At 43.2% G+C, this 19830-nt stretch overlaps 6 protein-coding genes across 6 annotated transcripts in view; 3 read left to right on the forward strand and 3 right to left on the reverse strand. All coding sequences in view use genetic code 11, as the record gives it.

The window, feature by feature from the left end:
- Positions 1-11310, reverse strand: part of EGR_07470 (hypothetical protein) — a gene marked incomplete at both ends in the record, with an annotated part of 26699 nt that extends 15389 nt beyond the window's left edge. Inside the window, 5 exons of the mRNA XM_024496719.1 lie at positions 1158-1356; positions 3667-4083; positions 6480-6960; positions 9351-9700; positions 11238-11310. Coding sequence (XP_024348859.1) covers positions 1158-1356; positions 3667-4083; positions 6480-6960; positions 9351-9700; positions 11238-11310 — 1520 coding nt within the window. The remainder of the gene's footprint in view (positions 1-1157; positions 1357-3666; positions 4084-6479; positions 6961-9350; positions 9701-11237) is intronic.
- Positions 11311-11511: 201 nt separating this feature from the next.
- EGR_07471 (40S ribosomal protein S27) lies at positions 11512-11896 on the reverse strand (the record flags this gene model as incomplete). Its single annotated transcript, XM_024496720.1, has 3 exons — positions 11512-11540; positions 11597-11816; positions 11846-11896. 3 exons carry the CDS (start codon positions 11894-11896, stop codon positions 11512-11514), a joined length of 300 nt encoding a protein of 99 aa, XP_024348860.1.
- A 1988-nt stretch (positions 11897-13884) lies between these two features.
- EGR_07472 (hypothetical protein) lies at positions 13885-15051 on the forward strand (the record flags this gene model as incomplete). Its single annotated transcript, XM_024496721.1, has 2 exons — positions 13885-14028; positions 14554-15051. The coding sequence occupies 2 exons, from the start codon at positions 13885-13887 to the stop codon at positions 15049-15051; spliced, it is 642 nt and encodes a 213-aa protein (XP_024348861.1).
- A 943-nt stretch (positions 15052-15994) lies between these two features.
- Positions 15995-18086, reverse strand: EGR_07473 (Eukaryotic translation initiation factor 3 subunit I; the record flags this gene model as incomplete). Its single annotated transcript, XM_024496722.1, has 7 exons — positions 15995-16109; positions 16207-16373; positions 17165-17254; positions 17323-17511; positions 17610-17755; positions 17787-18031; positions 18070-18086. 7 exons carry the CDS (start codon positions 18084-18086, stop codon positions 15995-15997), a joined length of 969 nt encoding a protein of 322 aa, XP_024348862.1.
- A 211-nt stretch (positions 18087-18297) lies between these two features.
- Positions 18298-18690, forward strand: EGR_07474 (Acetylcholinesterase; the record flags this gene model as incomplete). The annotated part of the gene is made up of 1 exon (XM_024496723.1): positions 18298-18690. One exon carries the CDS (start codon positions 18298-18300, stop codon positions 18688-18690), a length of 393 nt encoding a protein of 130 aa, XP_024348863.1.
- Positions 18691-19769: 1079 nt separating this feature from the next.
- The window catches only part of EGR_07475 (Cholinesterase), a gene marked incomplete at both ends in the record, with an annotated part of 6891 nt that continues 6830 nt past the window's right edge, over positions 19770-19830 (forward strand). Inside the window, one exon of the mRNA XM_024496724.1 lies at positions 19770-19791. Coding sequence (XP_024348864.1) covers positions 19770-19791 — 22 coding nt within the window. The remainder of the gene's footprint in view (positions 19792-19830) is intronic.

Raw genomic sequence — 19830 nt, forward strand, 5'->3', positions numbered from 1 at the left:
CATTTCTATTTACTTGTCCATTTGCGGTGACAATTGCGCTGGAACTAAAAATACGGATCGCCACTTCAACGCAGCCTATCGACCGGCTCAGTCTATCCCGGCCTCGCCTGCTACTCGGAGCTAAAAGGGATTGAGAAGGGCAGGACCTTCTGATTGGCCGCGTAGAAGTAGCTGGGGCGGGGGGTGTCAGTTGTGGACAAGTGGGTTAGCTGGTGAATCCGACTAAGGGGAAAGTAGGGGGCGAGGCGAGGGACAAGACAGAGCGGAGGTAGTGTAAAACGCTTGCTCAAGCCCTAGCTAGCTATCTCTCCCGCGAGTTAGTCAGGCAGGCGTGCAAGGTGACACAAACGCGTGCATGCACGCACCCGGCCCATAAATAGAGGCAATTTTGGAGTTGCCTTCTAAAATCGTCGCAGGTGCGTGGGTGAGTGAGGTGGTTGCATTTCTCCCTTGATTGGCTGTAGAAGCAAGATTCGGTAGCTACAACTTGAACTGGTCATAAAATTAACAGATGGGTAATGAACCGACGATTGGAGGAGTAAATTAGACGAGGCGCAGGTGGAGGGAAGGGTAGGTTGAAAACGATCCCAGGCCAAAATTAACGAACTAAACAAGATCGACTGAATGGGTGGAAGAATAAACAGATGGAGAAAAGAGAAGCTGATACAACAGTAATGTATGGCTGAGGAAATTTACAGGAGTAAAAAAGGAAGAAGTAATTAAAAAATAGAGCCAGGACCCATACATGGGTGGATAGGAGTAGATGGAGGAATCAGATGAAGGCAAAGGGGATAGACGCAATGGTAGGTAGACCAAGTACGGATGAGAGGATGGGTGATTGAAAAGCGGACGGGATGGATGGATAGGAGGAATCAAAGATGGGAGACTAGCTTGATTGGTGGATCGGAAGCCGGACGAAATCAGAGATGGCCCAATAAATTGATGGTTCGATGAATAAGTGATTAAACAGCTAACTGACCAGTCAGATAAGAAAAAAAGATACCTCAACAAAAGACTTTGGATCACTTCGTGGGAGGTAGCGGCGCGTTGGACGCGCTGATGAACGAGGTGTGCATCCGATTACTGCACAACACCCACCCAATGAATCACTTTCGCAGCCACACATTGCCTCAGTCATAAGAAACAAAGAAACTCACTTTCCATGTCCAGAAACACCACCAACTTTTGTGCCATTTGCACCATCTGGATTGGCCACCGAATTCCGAGTCTGGATGGCGTTAGAGGCGTACTTCTGCTTCCGCCGAAGGTACACCATGAGGAGGATTATGATGATGGCGCAGAGGAGGATTGCCATGCAGATCCCAATGACAATTCCAATGCTGCTGTAGGAGATGGCTGGAAAAGGTAGGAGGGGGAGAATTGAATGGTCAGGCAACACGTCTGCTACCAACGTCACACGTAATGCCGTGAGCTCTCCACCGCCCTATGACAATTAGTGGCACCAAATCATATCACAAATAGACGACAGGTTGGGTTTAAAGCAATACCAATGACATGCAGACCATTGCGGTCGCTTTTCCCATGAGGTGTTGGAAAGGAGTGTTGAGATGTTTGCCAGATAGAAAATAAAATGGGGTTTAAATCTATGGTTGAAGTATGGCAAAACTCCAGGAGGTATTGAGGGCCTGGATACATTCCAGGAAGGGAAAGTTATTCCAGAACTTTTAGACAATTCTGAGTTTAAGTAAATAACGCGTTGATGAAGATTTCTACTTAAATTTTGGCTCAAACTTACTTTCTGCCTCTACCGATGTCAACTTCGACGGCTATTCACGATGCAACTCAAAAAGTTTTGGGTGTTCTCTAGTGAGTAAAACTAGATCAGAGATAGGTTCCCACTGTAATCCTAGTTCGACAGAGATCCAACCCTTCAGATATGTGGTCTCTAGTTTGGGTGTGGATGATCCACAGCTATGAAAAAGAGGTGGATCTGTTTCAATTTTCCATGGACATTAACTGCAAACAGTTGATCAAAGCTCTGAGACCGTTGCACCAAGAGGAAGTCAAAGTCAGTGCCCAAGGAGAATAGTTTCCCATTCTCCAATGACTTTCACGTGTCTCACAGTAAAGTGAGACCCAGTTCAAGGTTGAACTAAACTAGAACCTTAATTGTCCATCCGATACGAGGGTATCGTAGCCGCAAAGGGGCGCGAGGGTCGGCTATACCACTTGAAGGCATACTTTCTGATGCACACCAATGCAATCATCGCTCCAGAATTGATGAGGATTTGGACAGGAGTACTCCAAAAAGTTTGGACCCGATAAAGACCAGTTTCAAGCCGATTCAGAAGTTCCAGCCTATTTTAACGGTCTACAAGCGTCAACTTCAAGGTGGTGTTTTGAAAATGTGAAGACATTGCAGCTTGAGGCTGTTTATTTGAAATGAATTCCCGGGACATTTGAAGACATTCTAGACTAGATAAGAACTAGGAGCTAACACTCTCAGAGAATTCGGAAGGCAACAGTTATTTCGAAAGAGTGGGATTCTGCACATGAACCTTCATATCAAATTTCGCAATTGAAGTCATTCCAAACATTGAAACCTTAAAGGCTTCACCGAAGCGAAAACGATACATCTGGAAACTACTTTCACCTATTTAACGGTGAAATTCCAAAGTCCACTGGAGGTAGCCAGCACTCTCAATTGGATTCATACCAAGGCTGTAAGAGCAGCCTCTTAGCTGATCCCGAGGTTATAAAATTACTAAGGAAATGAAGACAGTCTTTCAAGTGCAAAAAAACGGCGAAGGTGAATCAAGTAAAAATAAAACAAATCCTGCGGCTGGATAATTTGAAAGTACGGTGATTAAACAAATTGAAAAGTTGGCAGGTGGGGACGGGGGAAAGGGAGAGGATGGGGCGGTGGAGAGAAGGCAAGGTAGCTGAAGGGATTTTGCTGTAGAGCTTACCAACTGATTTATGATCGCCTGAAAGGAAAAGATTGGAAGACATTGAATGATCTTTAATTTCGATTAATTGATCCAGTAAACGTTACCAAATTCATCACATTTTAGCCAACAATTCGTTGGAGAATCAAAGAACACTACAATTTCCCGCCAAGTTAATGAACGAAGGTGGATGAAATGGATAAGAGATTGTAACCAATCCTCATCATACAACTCAAACAGACAGACCTCGGCAGAGCAGAGGGACTAAGACAGCGGAGACGTCTCCATAGTGGGAGGAAAAAGGCGATGGACGCCTCCATTCAAACTGAGCCATGAAGCTTGAATACATCCTGCAAGTGTTTAGACTTCATCCTGTAGAGGGCTTCATCGCAACGTGCCTTAGAGGCTTCAACTTCGAAGGGGGTTAAACCGCCTTAACTTTTCCCATGCCAAACACTTCTATTTCAGCGTCCTGAACTACAAATGACTCCTTAAGACGCAATTTTCATCACAACGGAGTAAAAAGGGCAAGAAAGCGGAGCATTGCATGCGGAGCTAAAAATTCCAACTGAAAAGGCGTTGCGAGAGTCGACACAGGCGAAATAAGGTGCAACATCGATGTAAGTTACTTCTGGCTTAACACATCTATGAATAAACTTCCACTAATAGGCAGCACTTCCAGGTGTAAAAGGTGTTAAGAACCAAGCACAACATTTATGCAATCTCGGTCAAGCCCATAAAACCGCAAGGAAATTACCGGCTACAGTGAATCGCGTCATCGCAATGGTTTTGTTATATCCCAAAAAGTCCAACGCGTTCGGCAAAGCATTGCCCGCTGTGCATACAAGCAACAATTCCACGCCTGGAGTTGCATTATATGCTAAAGTGAACCTGGGTCCCCTTATCGTGTATTCGTCTGGTCGAAGACCGATTCTGGCGGCTGCCGCGATATCCGAGGTGTCCACAAACTGTTCCACGGGGGGAACAGGACTGGTGGTGACCTGATAGTCCTTTAGATCAATTATCGGTCGACGATGATACTGACGCATGGGCTGACGAAGGGAGAGAGTAATTGTCGGCTCGGGAAATCCATCGGCATGGCAAGTCATGGAACTGCCGACACGCATTAGACCGTCTGTTGGTGGAGGTAGGATGTACGCGACAGTTGTTTGATCTGAAAGAAAACACAAATTTTGATTTAATGGAACTTGAGGGCTTCTTTCTGCTAGACCAGAAGAACAGCCCCTTCATTCTTCGCAGGCCACAATCACCACGCCCTGAGGACATGGCCTCATAATAGTTTACAGAGAGGACGTAACGCTTAATCCAGTAACACCCCACGAGGTGCATCATTCACATTAGGATTACATGTCTCCATAAAAATTTGACGACTCTCGTGGGTGGTCTTTGAAGCACCGACTGCGTTGTCACAGAAGAGTGACCATGTAAAGTACCGAGGTCGAGGTTTGAAAAGGCAAGGGCAGAGGCAGGAGCAATCCAACAAAAGGATATGACTAACCTTTCAGCTCTTCTTCCTCAACACCTCCTTGTGGAAGGCGAGGGTCAAGATGACAAAATAAAGCCAAATGCACAGCACCCTTAACATTTTTCCTCCTTTAATAAAAGAACAGGGAGACAAAAGTCTAAAGGAACGGCTCAACACATTGTTGGTCGCAAACGCGGCGACATAAAAGGAAGGAATCCATTTGCATAAGTGAGTTACCACTACAACCAGACCATAAATTGATAGAACAGAATGGTAATGAGAAGAAGGGCAGCGCACAGACTGTAGAATTTCGTTTTAATTAGACACCGTCTTTTCATTTCACTACTGTCGCATTGTGCTGCGTTACGTGGCGCCCACGTCAGTTGTAGGTGGATGACGGCACGAACCCCCACCATCCCAAGTCGATGTACCCACCCGTCAGCCCGTACTTCGTCCAACTCTCCATAGCAAATACGCTACTAGATTCAAACACCCCAAACAAACAGAGATGAGGACAATCACACCGCTCTCTGTTAAGGTGCGGAGAAGGCGAACAAATTTTGATGGATATACCCTCCTCTATCATGATAATACCACGCCTTGTTTTAAGAACCCTCACAGGAGGTAGTCGTGAGGTAAGTTTACAAGCATTATTTTTCATGGAAAACAAACAAGCCGATTCTGAAATATCCTTCAGCTAAACTTCCCAGTCTCCTGCTCGAGTTAGCTAGGTGGCTAGAATAATCTCACTTTATCAAGCTTACCTTGACCTCTAAGTCACTTGAGCCGTCAAAATCTCCGTTCAGTAGTCTGATTGTCACAAGGTTACTTTAAGCCAACAGAGCTAAGATTGGCGATTGGAAGGTTGAGCGAAGAGGTGGGAGGTGTGGATGGGTGAATGAATTCGAGAGAATACACAACTGCATGAAAAAATGAACGAAGGTAAACTATTTAGCTACGTGTCCCACCTGAGCTAGGGCCAAAGTGGTGGCTGGTAAATGAACAGGCGGGTTGCCAAAGTGTTCATGAAACCTCAGCTAGCCTTTCTCAACTTCAAATTTCATCTAACGCGACCGGAAGCATTCTATCACGCCATGAACATAAAAGAACAGGAACATCCATTGTAGAATGGTAGGAAGGTCAACCAACTTCTGGGTGTGGGTCAGGTTTGCCCAGAACAGCTACAGCTAGATCTACTGGTCTCAATTTAATTCGGAATATTCCTTTAAGAATTACGAATAACCTGTGAACCTCCTTCAGATCAGAAAAAGCACGACATCCACTGCTGAAATGGCAAATGATTTATGACTTCCCCCCTTCACGGTTTGGCACTTGTCACTACTCCCTGTAAAGGAAATTCCCTACAAATGTAAATTTTAGCTGGCTTTGTCCTTTTCCGGCTTTTGGCTAATAAAACCAACTTCTCAGCGATAGATTTGACTCGAAATCATGATGGCCGGATGTTTTCAACACGTTTATTACCACCGTCACACACATGGAGACACGCCGACATTCCAATCCGACCCCGGCATTATATTACACGCTGTGTTCTCCATCAGTTCATCAGACCTGGTGGCACCAAATTGTGCATCGCAGACAGACCTGTTGAGTTCAAAGCCATAAGGTAGACAAGCGGCAGAGGAATTAGTCACCACGGTACTCTAACGGTTAGTGTTGCAACAAAACAATAAAATGTATGGACTAGGGTGATCGAATGCCTCCTACGTTCTTTGACAGATGGAGAGAGATTGGTGTAGTGAAGTGTTTGAGTTCCACTAAGACGGACACGATTCAAACATTCAAAGCGACAGCAACACATTTTTGGGCACATATTTCTCTCGGTTTTATTCAATGAAACGAATTTAAGTGTTCGTAACTAAGCCGCACTTTACTTTAAAAAAACGCGTGCCTATTTTAATGTCTTGCGAAAACAACTTTAATGAATACTGCAACATGTGTGTACTTATCACTTATCCAAATCGTAAAATATCTACTTCTACCAAGATTCTATAACGAATCTAGGTCTAGGTCTGGTAACGAAGAGCCAAAGGAGACGCTTGAGAAAGTCCGAAGTCACGACTCACAGTAGACAGTCAGCTGGATCTGCTCCTCCTTGCTCATCAGCCGACAATAGAGACTGCAACCATGCGCCTTCGAATTGATTGGCAAAGACGCTGAAAGTGTCAGATTGTCCTGACTCCGTGCAATTCTCGCTTCATCCAGAATCCCCTGTGCATAACCAATAGCCATACTCTCAGCCAGTTCCTCATCAGTCGGCGGAGAACGGAAGTGGTAAAAACTATAGCTGATTTCGTAGGGGTAGCCGAGTTGGGCCTTCGCCTGGCGCTCTTGTTCAACAGCTGCCCGTGGTGGTTTGTTGCAAACGATCCTGAAGGAAATGGCCTGGGGTGGTAACGCACCATCTGTTTTGCATTCCACCTTAGCCATGGAACCGTCGAGAAAGGTAGGCGGGGAGAGATTTAGTTCACCAGGAGCAAGGCGTACATAGTCGGGCTCGCGTTCCAGAGTGATTGTTATGTTCAGAAAGGTCGGTTGTTTGGTTAGCTGGAAAAAAACACGAAGAATGAAGTGCTCAATCCATTTGGAATCATATGGCTTTGTTAATGAAACGGCAGCCCCTGGAGGTAAGACAAATGAGAACATATATTTACGGGTAGTAAAATCATTGTTCGACGTAGTGTCCCGTTCGTACGCTTATTCAAGTACCCAAAAGTCACCCAATACCTGGAAAGCAGATTCAACAGGGAATGTTTACCAGTATGGCTGGACTATCCTAGGGCCACCTGCTTCACCGTCTTCATACGCAGAGTATGCCCTCATCAAAATCCCAAACCTTTGTGGATGATTTTGGTCACTGTTGCCACGGAAAGATCGACCTCATAGTCGATTCCAGTCCGGTAGGTTACGCATCGACTCTTCAAGACTATCGGGGCTTTGGCCTGGGAACGAAACCACCAAACCCAGACAGATAAATGTGCAGTAGCCTCTTAGGCGCCTTCGCTATTCAAATGTCTTACTGCTAATGGCCGGATGACCTGCCATCGGACCTAGATACGAGTACCCGAGGATTTTTAATTTTTATTTTTTTGTCACCATATGCACGCACAAACTACCACTTCCGCTTGCCATCTTAACTAACATCGCATTTCACTTGAAATCTCTTTCAACAATTCAACGGAGGAATTACGTTGAAAGCAGCGATTCAAATTGTCTAATCGTTTCTCCTGAATTTTCAACAGAAAAAGAGTACTTTAATTCTAATTTTGACTACTTTTACAATTCTGGACTATAATTTTGGCTTAAACAGCGATTCTTAAAATAAAAATTTTGCTTTCAATTATGACTAGACCGTGTTAAATGAACCCCTTCCTGATAGAGGGAACCAATTAACGGTCAAAATTAAACCCTTTCGATTCAAAGAGTGGAAAAGAAAAAAGCAGGATTACTTACAAGAAGTAAACTTGATGTGATATAAAAGACATTCAAAAGATTCGCGCAAAGTACCTTTGTTGCCTTACGAAGACAAAATCTATCCTAAGACGTATCGGGATGAGTTGCTTTTGCACCTCGTTTTTTTCAACCTCCACCGGTGAACCCTTCGTAAAAAACCCCAACTTCTTTATCTGTCAATTCCATAATCGTGCATATTCGACACCTACACATCACGAACCAGGTAATATGGGCATTAGACAGGCATACCAAGCGTTTTATATAGCTATCCTTCGCTTCCCAGGAATCTCTTTTAGGATTATTTTTTCGTTCCTAGCATGGATGGATGTTTGGACCGCACTGCATTTGGTGAACCAATGCAACTCTCGAAATAGCGAAGTTCATCTCCACATAAATGACAATGCACTCGAGCAAATGTTGACGGAGATTACTTTGAGCTTCCGTAAATAACCCCTCTGTCCACAGTACCCAGTAAGTGCTAGAAAGCCCTTCCTTAATATTTACTCCAGGGTGACCAGCCTTTTAACAAGCCAACACAGTTGCTTAAAAGTGGATAAAAACGCCTGAAGACGCAAAAGCCAAATAAAAATCAGAGCTAGCTGATTTACCCGACAGAAGGAGATGAATAAAGCTTAGACACGGCCAATAAATGTCTGAACTTTGTAGTGTAGAGTACCAGTGCGTAAGATTATAACTAACACACGAGCAAATTATTTTTTTACCAACCAATATGTACGCTATCGTGGATATTTTAAGTGATGTATATAGTATACATGTACGCGGTTCAGGAAAGAAATGAAGGGATTCGAATTTCACACGCCATTTCATACAGGCATTAATGGTGGACAGCTAAAGCAAATAAAACCCTGGAAAATTAAGAAATTTAGCAGCTTAATAGGGGATTTTGATGAGGAGAACAATCCGTTTGTCCCATTAAAAAATGGACTGCTTTGTGCAGAACACGCGCATAGCACACAAGCAAAGACAAATGCATATCAAATTCTATATGAAAAATGACCTATTATTGTAGGCTGCGCAATTAAACAAATGTGTGTGATTTTCCACAAAACAGCGCACTTAAAATGAAACTTAAACAGATTCCCTGGAAAACAGATATGAAAGCCAGCCAGTCAGTTTACCTATGACTACTTCCATTTTGCAAAAGAAATTAAAGCTATCCATGAGAATAGTACATATGTGAGCTATTACAAGAACAAATTTAAAGTTTTAAAACAATTCCTTCCCCAACGACAAATTGAAAGCACTTAAGACAATATTTTGTTAGCTAAAAAAGGGCACATTTCTGTAAATATATGTAAAATCATCCGCTGCGCCTAATATTTCAAAGTCTTGCAAACTTGAAGTAAAAGCTAAGTCAAATAACAGAGCGGTCTGCCTTACTTTCGGAAGCCGAGGGAAAATAAACTCTACATATAGTTAAGAATTACAAAAATAGAAACTAGGTAAAAGAAAATAAAACAAACCTGGACAGTAGTATTTAGCAGAATCTGACCAGACTGTGCAAAACTAGCACCAGAATTAGGGTAAAAGATCATAAGGATGTGTTGACCGAAATTCTCCCGTTTTGGAGTGAAAAAGAAGTGGAGAAGAGGACCCTCCGCGACTTCACAAGAGACAAGAGAATCCAGATTGTCCAGATAGGATCGACATTCAGGGCTCCAAGACCCAATGACTTTGCTGTCAAGGAAGATGCTAAAACCACCGCTATCATCGTAGGCGTTACCGCTTCTGGGCGATATTCGAAAGCGGATGCGACCGCCTAACTCGACAGGGAATGGAGGCTCTTGACCCAGATAAACTTCACTTATGAATGCTAGCAAGAAAGGAAGAAGAACAATTTTAGTTACCTGACGTGGCGAAGTGGACAAAGAGTGCCCCAAGCCACAGCACATGTAAAGTCATCGCATAGGGGGAATGACATATGGAGCACGCGGCACAATTTCACAAGAGAACTTGACTCATTTAAACTATCGCACGATATATATAAACTTAAAATTTTTGTAAATTCAACCTCTACATTTAGAAATCTTAAAAAATTTGGGCTCTAATTTTTAACTTGTTTGCCTTTTTGATGTCAATAGGCTAGCAATATCATAGTCCGTAATAATGTGCAACCGATCTCCCCGTAAAATTATGGCCTAGAATGTCTGAAAGCAGACCACCTTAATTTCATTAAAGTCAGTTATAGTCATAGCACGCAGCTTTGGACAATTTCATGGTAATCGTAAATTGCATATTCCTAGAACAGGTAAATCCCGCCCCTTCCCATACTCTCTCGACCTAATACATACAATTCGGAACAAGCAAACAAGTTCATTCATTGCAAGCCATTACACAATACCATTTCTGCTAAGCCCATTTTTGCATTGATTCCCGTTACATCCCCAAGCACAATTGCACCGACACACACCCCAAAATTTGAGGAACTCTAACTTAACGTAAACAATCCAGCAGCGCAATGCCCACGTACAATCCGTTGCGGACAAATCGCGTCCCCGGTGTAGTGGCTCAGGGGCGGATTAAAAGTGACACCACGAAAACGCACTTTAGCATGCTGCTGAGGAATACGACATCAGCAGATCCATGCGACACGAGCACAGTAATAAACCCAACACGCCGCAAGGGCCCAAACAGAGGAGCACGAACGACTCGGGAGCCAGCACAGACCGCGGCCATGGAGTTCTACTTCCTAGAGTTAGAGCACGAAGCAACAGCAGCGGGCGGACCCCGTGAAATCGAAACCGCCGCCCCGTAACCGAAGACCCCAGTCTCTGCTCACACCGTTAAGATTCCCGGACAGTACGAGCACCTCCAAGAGGCCCACTGAAACACACCGACCAAAGAGACCCCACCTATTATCAGTTTGAACACTATAAACGGCTTCACGAGATACTATACAAACCTGAATTCACTTAAAAATCACACATAGAAGCCTGGAAACTTGCGCAGATGAGTGGCAGTTTTGCACACCACCCTGTAAACAGAAGCGCACGCACCCACGTGGCGTGGAACTCCCGCAACACACCCCAAGCGATTCCGCGAGGACCAACCCGACGTTCGTCGAGGGCAGACCCAAGGGGAGTACAACCCAGCAGCTGCGTCAAAAGCCGGATCAAAGAAATATCACCAGTTCTTCTTACAATGGGAGCAAGATGGGACCGTATAGACGAGTGAAGACAGCTAAATTGCATCAAAGTAAAAATCAACGCATGGCAGTCCGAGGACCAACTTTACAAACAGCGGAGCAGATCAGAGTGCAGCCCAACCGGCAAGCGGTTTCAGAGGGGAGAGCCAATGCTTCCCCACGAACGCCAGAATCCGCTGCAACTAGCCAGATACGAATCACTCACCTAAGGTGTACGTAACAAGCGTCAAGCACTTGAAAACACCGCATGCATTAACAGCACCAAAGAACTCGGACATTTCCTGAGAGTGCACCAGCAGTCGAAAAGTCAGCTTCGATGAAAATGGCAAAGAAAAAAAACCGTTTTAAAGTCAAATACGCTGAAGTAAACGACGAATTAGTCGAATCAAAAACAACCTAAATCCACAGGGACTCAAAGTTTATTCAAGGCTACAGTACATTTGGTGTCGATTCGTCTGTACAGCAAGGCATCGCCTAGTCTAGCGATTCTTTATCCTGAATTTGCAGCCTAAAATACACAAGAAGATGCAGATCAAAGAAACGGAATGAAAGCGAAAAACCTACCAAAAGTGAGTTTGGCCTTGCCGCCAGTGGGAGTGCAGAGGATTCTGTCACAGCCAGGACAAACTACGGGGGTTTGCGCGTGGCTAAAGACCACCTGAATCTTCATACAGTCCGCACATTTGACATCCATGAAGTATGAATTTGGTGAAGGCACCAAACGCTTCAACTTGCATTTCCTCTTCTCCTCCGCGAGAGTTGGGTGAAGTAAATCACGTGCGAGCTGAAAGAGGGATGAAAAAAGCGCATTACTTCCCTGCCCGGACGGCTGGCTACAACAGCATTAAGAACCACACGAGACATACCATGCTCCGTAAGCCAACGGAAGTCAAAAAGTGGCCGGGTAAAACAAACAGAGATCTGTGACGAATTCCACTTTGAAAATTTGCTTAACGAGAGAAATTTGCAATTGAGAAATTTGTTTACAATTTTAAGCAATCTTTTCACTCTGAGGCTTTTTGCCGTAAGAAAGTAATTTTTTTACCGTTTAATATCTTTTGAAAATACAAATGTGTCCCACAAGCTTAAGAGTATGTTTTAAAGTGCTCTATATAAAATATTTATATTCATTCCTATTCTAGGCACGTTGGTCAGCCAAAAGTGTTTTTGAAGTAAACGCGTTATATGATAATCTGTCCTTTCTATCCAAAGATTTTTCTGTTCTCTTAGGTTTGGCAGGGTCAAATTTTTTGCTATGATGACCGTTGTAAAAGTACAATTTAATACATTGCAAATAAATCTAGTATCTACGAATATCTCGCCTTGTCTGATGCGTTATTCTGAGTTGCAAAATTTCGGTGCAGCAGGCATATGTTAAAGTAGTCTAGAAAACCATTTTTTACTTCTGCACAGAAAAGTGCGACTGAGAATAAGTAGCGCAGAGCGTTAGAATAACGAGCAGAGACTGAGCTATCGTTGTGGCCAACTCAACATTTGCCATGATAATACACTACATCCTACATCCTTTTGTGCATTGTCTCCTTGATCACGCTTTCGTGTTACTTATTGCTAAGTTGTTTGTGACCTAAAAATGTTGGCAAAATAGAATTTTCATGTACTGGTATCGTTATCGCCCAGAAAGACGCTCTAGCCCACCGGTGCTGACATATCTCGACAATTCTAAGGCCTTTGAAGTTTTGCATAACAAATAGATGCTTTTCTTAACATTTCCTAATACGCAGTCTAGTGATTCCTTTTACCTAGGTCTCACTTATTTCTTTAGTGTGTTTACTCTGTTAACACTCTCACACTAGGTCTAATAGCGTACCCGTCATGAATATTTTTATAAGTAGATTCTTTGCAGATCATGCAATTAAAATAAACTAGTTTTGTTAACTGCAGCACGTGCTCTACTTCCACGGCATTAAACGCTTGATTGTCTGCCAAAAAATCCAAACAGTTATCCCCTGTTAATACATTCCCGTCCAGAAGCTGCTAACTCTTCTGATCCCAGACTTTATTAAACTTTTTATAGTGCGCATAAATAATATAGTATTCAGCAATAACATATTGCAATGTTTAAAATGTTGTTCAATTTGGGGCAGCCAGATAGGCAATGACCTATCAGTGTGCCTGTGATGTTGGCAAGACTTTCCTCTATACTAGTGTAACTTTCGATGACACTGCTGGATAGCTTGGCAAGTCACTATACAAGTTTGGAGGACAGGCATTCGTGACACAAACCTCCCGGTTGAGCAGGGGTCTGGTATTCCGAAGGAGGAGACGAACACTGGTCCACAAAATAAGCCAAGGTTATTCACTAATCCCACCCGCTGCACAATGCAAAATTTGCTCTGTTAGTTAGTTTTCTAAATCCATAGGTCTGAAATTGGAGGCAGAAGAAGGTAAAGACAAAAGAGTGTCACACCGTTTTGAGGTATATAAAGGCAGGTTTTCAGACCAATTCATTAAACCTGCTTCCCAAAGGCTTTGTTAACGAGCTTGTAGTTCCTTTTTTTAAACACCTAGCTGCTTCTAATGTAAAGAGAATAAAGTAGTTACTAAAATAAATTGCCGCATTTCACATTTACTCACCATCGAATGACCTTGAAAATGCTGATTCCGGATTTTATCTTTGATGGTACAGCGATATTGCTAGAGCGCAGGTGTTTTCGACATAACTTGGTATATTATACGTACTCAGAAGCAAAACAATTGTTTTTAAGTGGCGTTTGTGTTTCAGGGCACATATTATGCCTTATGTCAATGGTGAATATTGGATGTCTAATGTGGTCACCGGTTATTTCGGCGGGATTCCATTTTTTTCGCTTATAATTCAGTGAGTTGGCACGATGAACGGTGGCTCTTCGAGGATTACGAGTGGATTCTACGAATTTATTCCAGAAGATGGCTCTGTAGTAGATTTAACTCAACCTGGACTGTTCTCCCGTCGGCAACTCATAGCAATTTTTCACCGAAGAGGGTTTGATCGTTTGGTAAGCTCAGGCTTCTCTTCAAACATCTGAAAGTCTTTGCTTTAGCACTTTTTTAAAAAGGTTTATTTGTAAAAACTGCAGGAGACTTCATGATTCCCCTTGCATAACATTATTCATTTACATGTAGATGCGTGAAAAATAAGTACTTCATGAATACCTTCTCTGTGGTAGACTAACCTGTGAGTAAATTTGATGTGGTAAATTATGGAAGGTACTGATATATGTTTAATTGGATGTGGACGACCTTGCTGTTTCGGCTGAAAGCGCTCTACTTTTCATGCTTTTTAAATCTTACACACAATTAGTGTGTAGGATGCTCATAACGGCAGTAGGTTGATGACATCCATCTGTCCCCCTGCTCTGTCTTGAGCATCCTCCTCGGTGTGCTCCCCGTTGTGGACAGACTTATCCACCATTCTGTGTCGCACTGTTCATCCCCATAGCAAAAACTAGTTTTTTGATAGATATCACGTTTTTATGAAGGTGCAACAATGGTGATTAACGCGTTTCTTTTCCAACCTCTAGTTATCTACAATCCATTCTGACACCAACTCTCTTATCAGGGCCTATTATGACTACATTATACCTTTGCCCTGCCGAAATCGCACCAAAGTCTCAAGTCTACCAGTGTCCAATCACAAGGTAGACCAAATACAACGAGTACCATCACCAACGAATCACAACTTGAAACACCAGCAACCAGTCACTTCGTCGGCCACTCAGCGGCTAAGGCGAGAACTGGAGCCTCCATCCACCGGTCAGAACAGAGATAAGCGTCAGCATAACGATCTTGACAACTTAATCATCATCAGCAATCCTAATTGGCCCACTAGTGGTGTAACACCATCCCCAAAAAAGTCAGCAGCAGCCCCAGAAGAGGCAACTAAATGCAATGAACATGGTAAGCGACCACTCAGTTTCTCCTCCTCTCCGTCTGTCTCATCCCCGCCTCCTCTAAAAAGACCCAAAATCAATCGAAATTTCGCTAACCTGGAATCCCTTAAGCGTAACGGGAAGCAATGAACCTGACTTTGCATTTTTTGGAACCCTTCAAAAGCTTTTTATTTGTTACGGTCTTTCTTGGTTGCCAGTGGGATGGGTTCCTTGTCCAAGCCGTGTCTTCGACCTTATCTAATATCGAGTGAACTATTGAATGCTAGCCTAATGAACCCGGGAATGCCGGTGTCGAGTTGTGCTGGTTGTTCGTTAGCAGTGTTCGAGTCAAGCTGAGACCGCAATGCAGGGCTAGGAGAACAGACCCCCTGCGCTGCGTGCCGGTTTGAGCTATCCTGGTGAATCCGGTTTCCGTCGGTTCTGACGTTCGGCGTGCTGCATCGTCTCGAAGGTACGAGTGCACGTAATTGCGTTGTGCGCACTGCTCCCGTGACAACGTTTGTCTCCATATGAAGTATACCCACTGCCCTCTACTTTGTCCTCTGCTGTCACGGCAACAATTGCAAAATTGAAATCTCCAGCTCGATTTTAACACTCCTTTTGCGTCACGAACTAACGAGGATAGCTGTTAAGCATTCCGCAAGTTTGGGAGGCAACCTCTTCGTGAGAATAGAACTCTCTAGCCAGCGTTTCTTCTTTCAGAGGAAGGGAAGTTAGGAAGAAAGCAGAGTTAATGGTTTCTAAGAGCGTCGACCAGTCACCTAAGAGACAACAAGTGTCTTTAGACTCGTCTAGGTTCGCCAGAACAGCACCGGGGACATGAGGGCTCATAAGCCAGTCTATCTGGGAAATCTACGTTGTAAAGCCGGAGTCCATTAGTTCGGTATAGATGCAGGGCTTTCAACTATGTCACAATCCGTCCACGGAGTTCGATTCACATTAAGGCTCCGACTCCACTTTTCAAACAATTCCAGTTTCTTAGAAAGTCGCAAGGACAGCTGGGTGCTCCCAACACGGAGTTCCGGCGACATTAAGCAGTAACAAGAGGCCAAAATCTCATTTATTTCACAAATTACGCGGCTTGAATGGCACTCGTGGGTATACTGAACAGTCGTTGTTCAACATCTTCATAGTCAGGATCGAAGACATGAAGTCGCACGTAACCGTCTTCACCTCCGGTTGCGAAACTATCCAAGAAAGAATACAATGTCAAAACAGAACTGGCATGCTGGGCAAAATAACATCCAAGTATAGCTACACAGGCAGTTATAATTTTATACCCACCCACTGCCATCGGGATTGAAGGCGACGCTGTTGATTGGGCCGAAGTGACCTTTGACACGACCGAACTCCTCCGCATAGACCATATGGTAGAATCGGGCATCAAATTTACCCGTCTGAGCGGCTGTAACAGTGACATCTCGAGCCTCCTGACCACCTCCCAACAGAACCTGGGTTTGTGGAGAAGACAGGATTTCATATCGCCTAGATTTCGACTTCAAACCTACTTCACACATGCTTAGAGGATATAAAAAATCCTAGGCGAATTGAAAGGGATTAAAGATTAGCTCCACACGGTTCGGGACTTTCAGAACATATGCATCCTCTGTGTGCATGCTTGAGCTGCCTTTAATTTAGGGCATCTGCAGATTTCCAGCTACTTGAGGGCTAAACCAAAGACATTATCGACTTCTCACAAACCTTATTATGATTAATTGCAACAAAAGTCTGAAGTGAGACAAAAACGATCAAATTAGAAGTACTTTGTTATCCCATATAATCTCAGATCAGAGCGGGAAGCGTGAAATCTATACCGGATGAATTCATCAGACTCAGAAAATTAGGATGAAATGAAAAAGGATTTAAGTCTCAAGAAAAGAAATTCAAGGTCATTTGAAAGGGATCTTTTCCAGTAATACAAATGCACCACAAAACCTAAAACTCGGTACAAGATGTCCTAGGAAATTCGCAAATTTTAAAGTGACCATTCAAATGAATGCGAACTAGAAGCACTTTAGGTGATCTTCAAGCCAAAAAGTGCGGGTGGTTCTGCAAAATTTAAAAAACACCCAGTAGTGAGTAAGAAGGGACTCAGATAGTAACGCTTGAATTACTTGCGAGGTTAGTGATGAGCTCGAGTAGCGGTACGAAGGTACTGACGACATTTAAAGGCGATCTCACAAATCAAACTCCAATATTAAAATGGAAAGAAGATTTCAACTTTCGTTGAGAGAAAACTAACATGAGGTCGATTAGGAGAGATGGATGCTGAATTCACGGGACGCTCAGCCGTGTAGGTGCGGATGCAATCCAGCTCGTAGATACCGTGGAGCTATAAAGATCAGGAAAGTATCCTCAATTTGATATTGCAAGGAAAGTCATTCCAGGGATCACACATACCTTAGCTGTGTGATCCTTCGAGGCACTAATAAACATAGTACCATCTACATGAACTTGCAAATCCGTGATTAAACCACTATGAGCTTTAACGGACTTCACGGACTCCTTTTGTCGCATATCGATCATGTTAAGATCACCGTTATCCGAGCCCGTTATGATAAAGTCCTCCAAATCACCCCAAATCGCCGCCTTTATGGAACTTTTGAGACAACTGCCGGTGAGTGAAAGGACGCAATTGTCTCCTGTCATCTAATTTTTTTTAATTTACAAAAGAAATGACATCGTACGTGGCTACGATCTCGGGTATCCAGCACACAAACTTCAGCCGGATTTTGCTTAAAAACATCAGCAACAAAAAAGAACAAGTGCCCTGAGTAGGAAAAACCACAAGCCCTGACAGAGGACGGCCTAGAAATGCGGTTGAGCTCCTTGCCTAAAGGGAATATGAACTCTAGATAACATACCATTGGAAACGTCCCACAATCTCACAGTGGCATCACCAGAGCCAGAAATTAAATGAGTTGACGTCCAGTCAACGTCTAGACACCAAACTACACCCGCATGACCATTAAATGTTCCCAAGCGCTCTCCATTTCGACTGAACCAAACATTGGGCGATGGATTCTTTCCAGCAGTAAAAATTAGGTCACCTTCTTTGTTGTAAATAATACGTGTTATGGCACGCTCATGACCACGTAAACAAATGGGTCTCTAGGGGAAATTAAACAATACCGATTAAACACAAACTCACCATCCTCGGTCATCCGAAGGAATCGCCACTAGTGGGAATAAACATAAACAACCGACATAAATGAGGAGCTTTTTGAAAATATGTTCATTAACCTAATTTTTTAACATATTTAAAATACATTGCCTTAAAAAATTGGTTAAAACTTATGTGCTTTTATGATGATTGGAGAAGTGGCTTTTGAGCAGAAGATGCGTGACTAGGCTGGGATGCTGGACGGTTTCGTAATGCTCCGCCCGTTAGGTTGCCTTGCCTATCTGGGACTTTTTCTCTCAGAATGTCTCGCGGCAACAGACATTCGCACGGTTTACGTGAAGACGGTGGATGGTACCCTGCGTGGATACGCCTCAACGGTTTTGCAAAAACCAATTGTCACTTTTTTGGGCATTCCATTCGCTACTCCTCCGGTAAAGGACCTAAGATTTAAGCCTCCTATTCCTCTGAAACCCTGGAAAGGCATCAGGGATGCAACGAAACCGGCTCCGACGTGCATTCAACCTCTTCCAGAAAAATGTAAGCTCGGGGATTCAAATGTGCTCCAACAATTGATAGTCATAAATTTAATTCGCCCTGGATTCAATGAAAAATTATGCATTGATCGAAACCGGGAATTTCCATAAAAATTTCCCCCCAAAATTGTCTGTCATTTCAAGGCAAAATACTCACAGATCTCTAAATGTAATCGACGAATAAATGTAGCTGAATCTCTCCTGAGCCGTTTACCTAGATTATTATTCTAGCAATTTTTGTGAGTATTTTTGACACTTCCTTTAATTCTTTTTGACGTCACTTTATCTGCAGCACGTCTTAGTGGTTCATACTTGGGATTTTGTGCAAAAAGTTGTATGGTGGAATCCTTCGAATTAATGGAGTAGGGCTTTCACATGACACTAATTGTATGTGCAGACCACAATAGCCTTTTTGTTTTTACTAGGGGCTTCTACTTATGTGTCAGATTTAAATAGGATGACTGCTTTTAACCGTAGTCATTTTATTCCCGAATACCGTCACTAAGCCATCGATGATGCAAGTAAATTCGCTTATGAAATGACTAAAATGGAATTGAGAAAGGCTGCACTTTAAGCCAGTCGAAAAAAAACTAGCGAAATTGCTTGGCAGTACGCTTGCAAGTTTTGAGTTTTCCTGCCAAAAGCATTCGTCTCACTTGACCAATGGCATTGTAAAATCGTGGCGCGCACGTGCGCACTCTATCTGGACAGGATTGCAGGCGCGCGCAGGCCTGAAAACTATCGACAAGCTCCTCGACGAGCGACCCTCGTTCAGATGGGTCAAGCTGAATGGGATCATATAAACAAATAGTTAGACATAGTTAAATTCATTAAATGAGAATAAAAGGTTTTACTTAGTTAGGCATATTTTTTAACAACAGTAAGAGGCTGAGTGTTGACAAAAGAGTTCCTTTTAAGTTTATGTAGTCCGAATGAAATAGTCTCGTATTTTGGAAAAATAAGTGCTTAAAGCACAAGTTTTCTTTGTCCTTTTGGCAAGGCAATATTATAACACATAATGTGCTTTTGGTTTTTTTGAAAAAAGTTAGGTAGCCAAATACATTTTTAATAAAGTACTTTTGCAGATTCCGATTGGCGTGAAATACAGAAACCATGACCACAAAAAATAACTATCGTAAATAACTTTTTAGGCGTTTCTGTTGTTTATAGTGATTTCGTGATTTTTTATAATGGACCAAGTAAGTCCATTCGGTGGGTGCTCTTGTTTGTAGCCCTTTCAACTCTTTCTCC

The sequence above is a fragment of the Echinococcus granulosus genome (assembly GCF_000524195.1).
Source record: "Echinococcus granulosus chromosome Unknown EG_S00078, whole genome shotgun sequence".
Lineage (NCBI taxonomy): Eukaryota > Metazoa > Platyhelminthes > Cestoda > Cyclophyllidea > Taeniidae > Echinococcus > Echinococcus granulosus.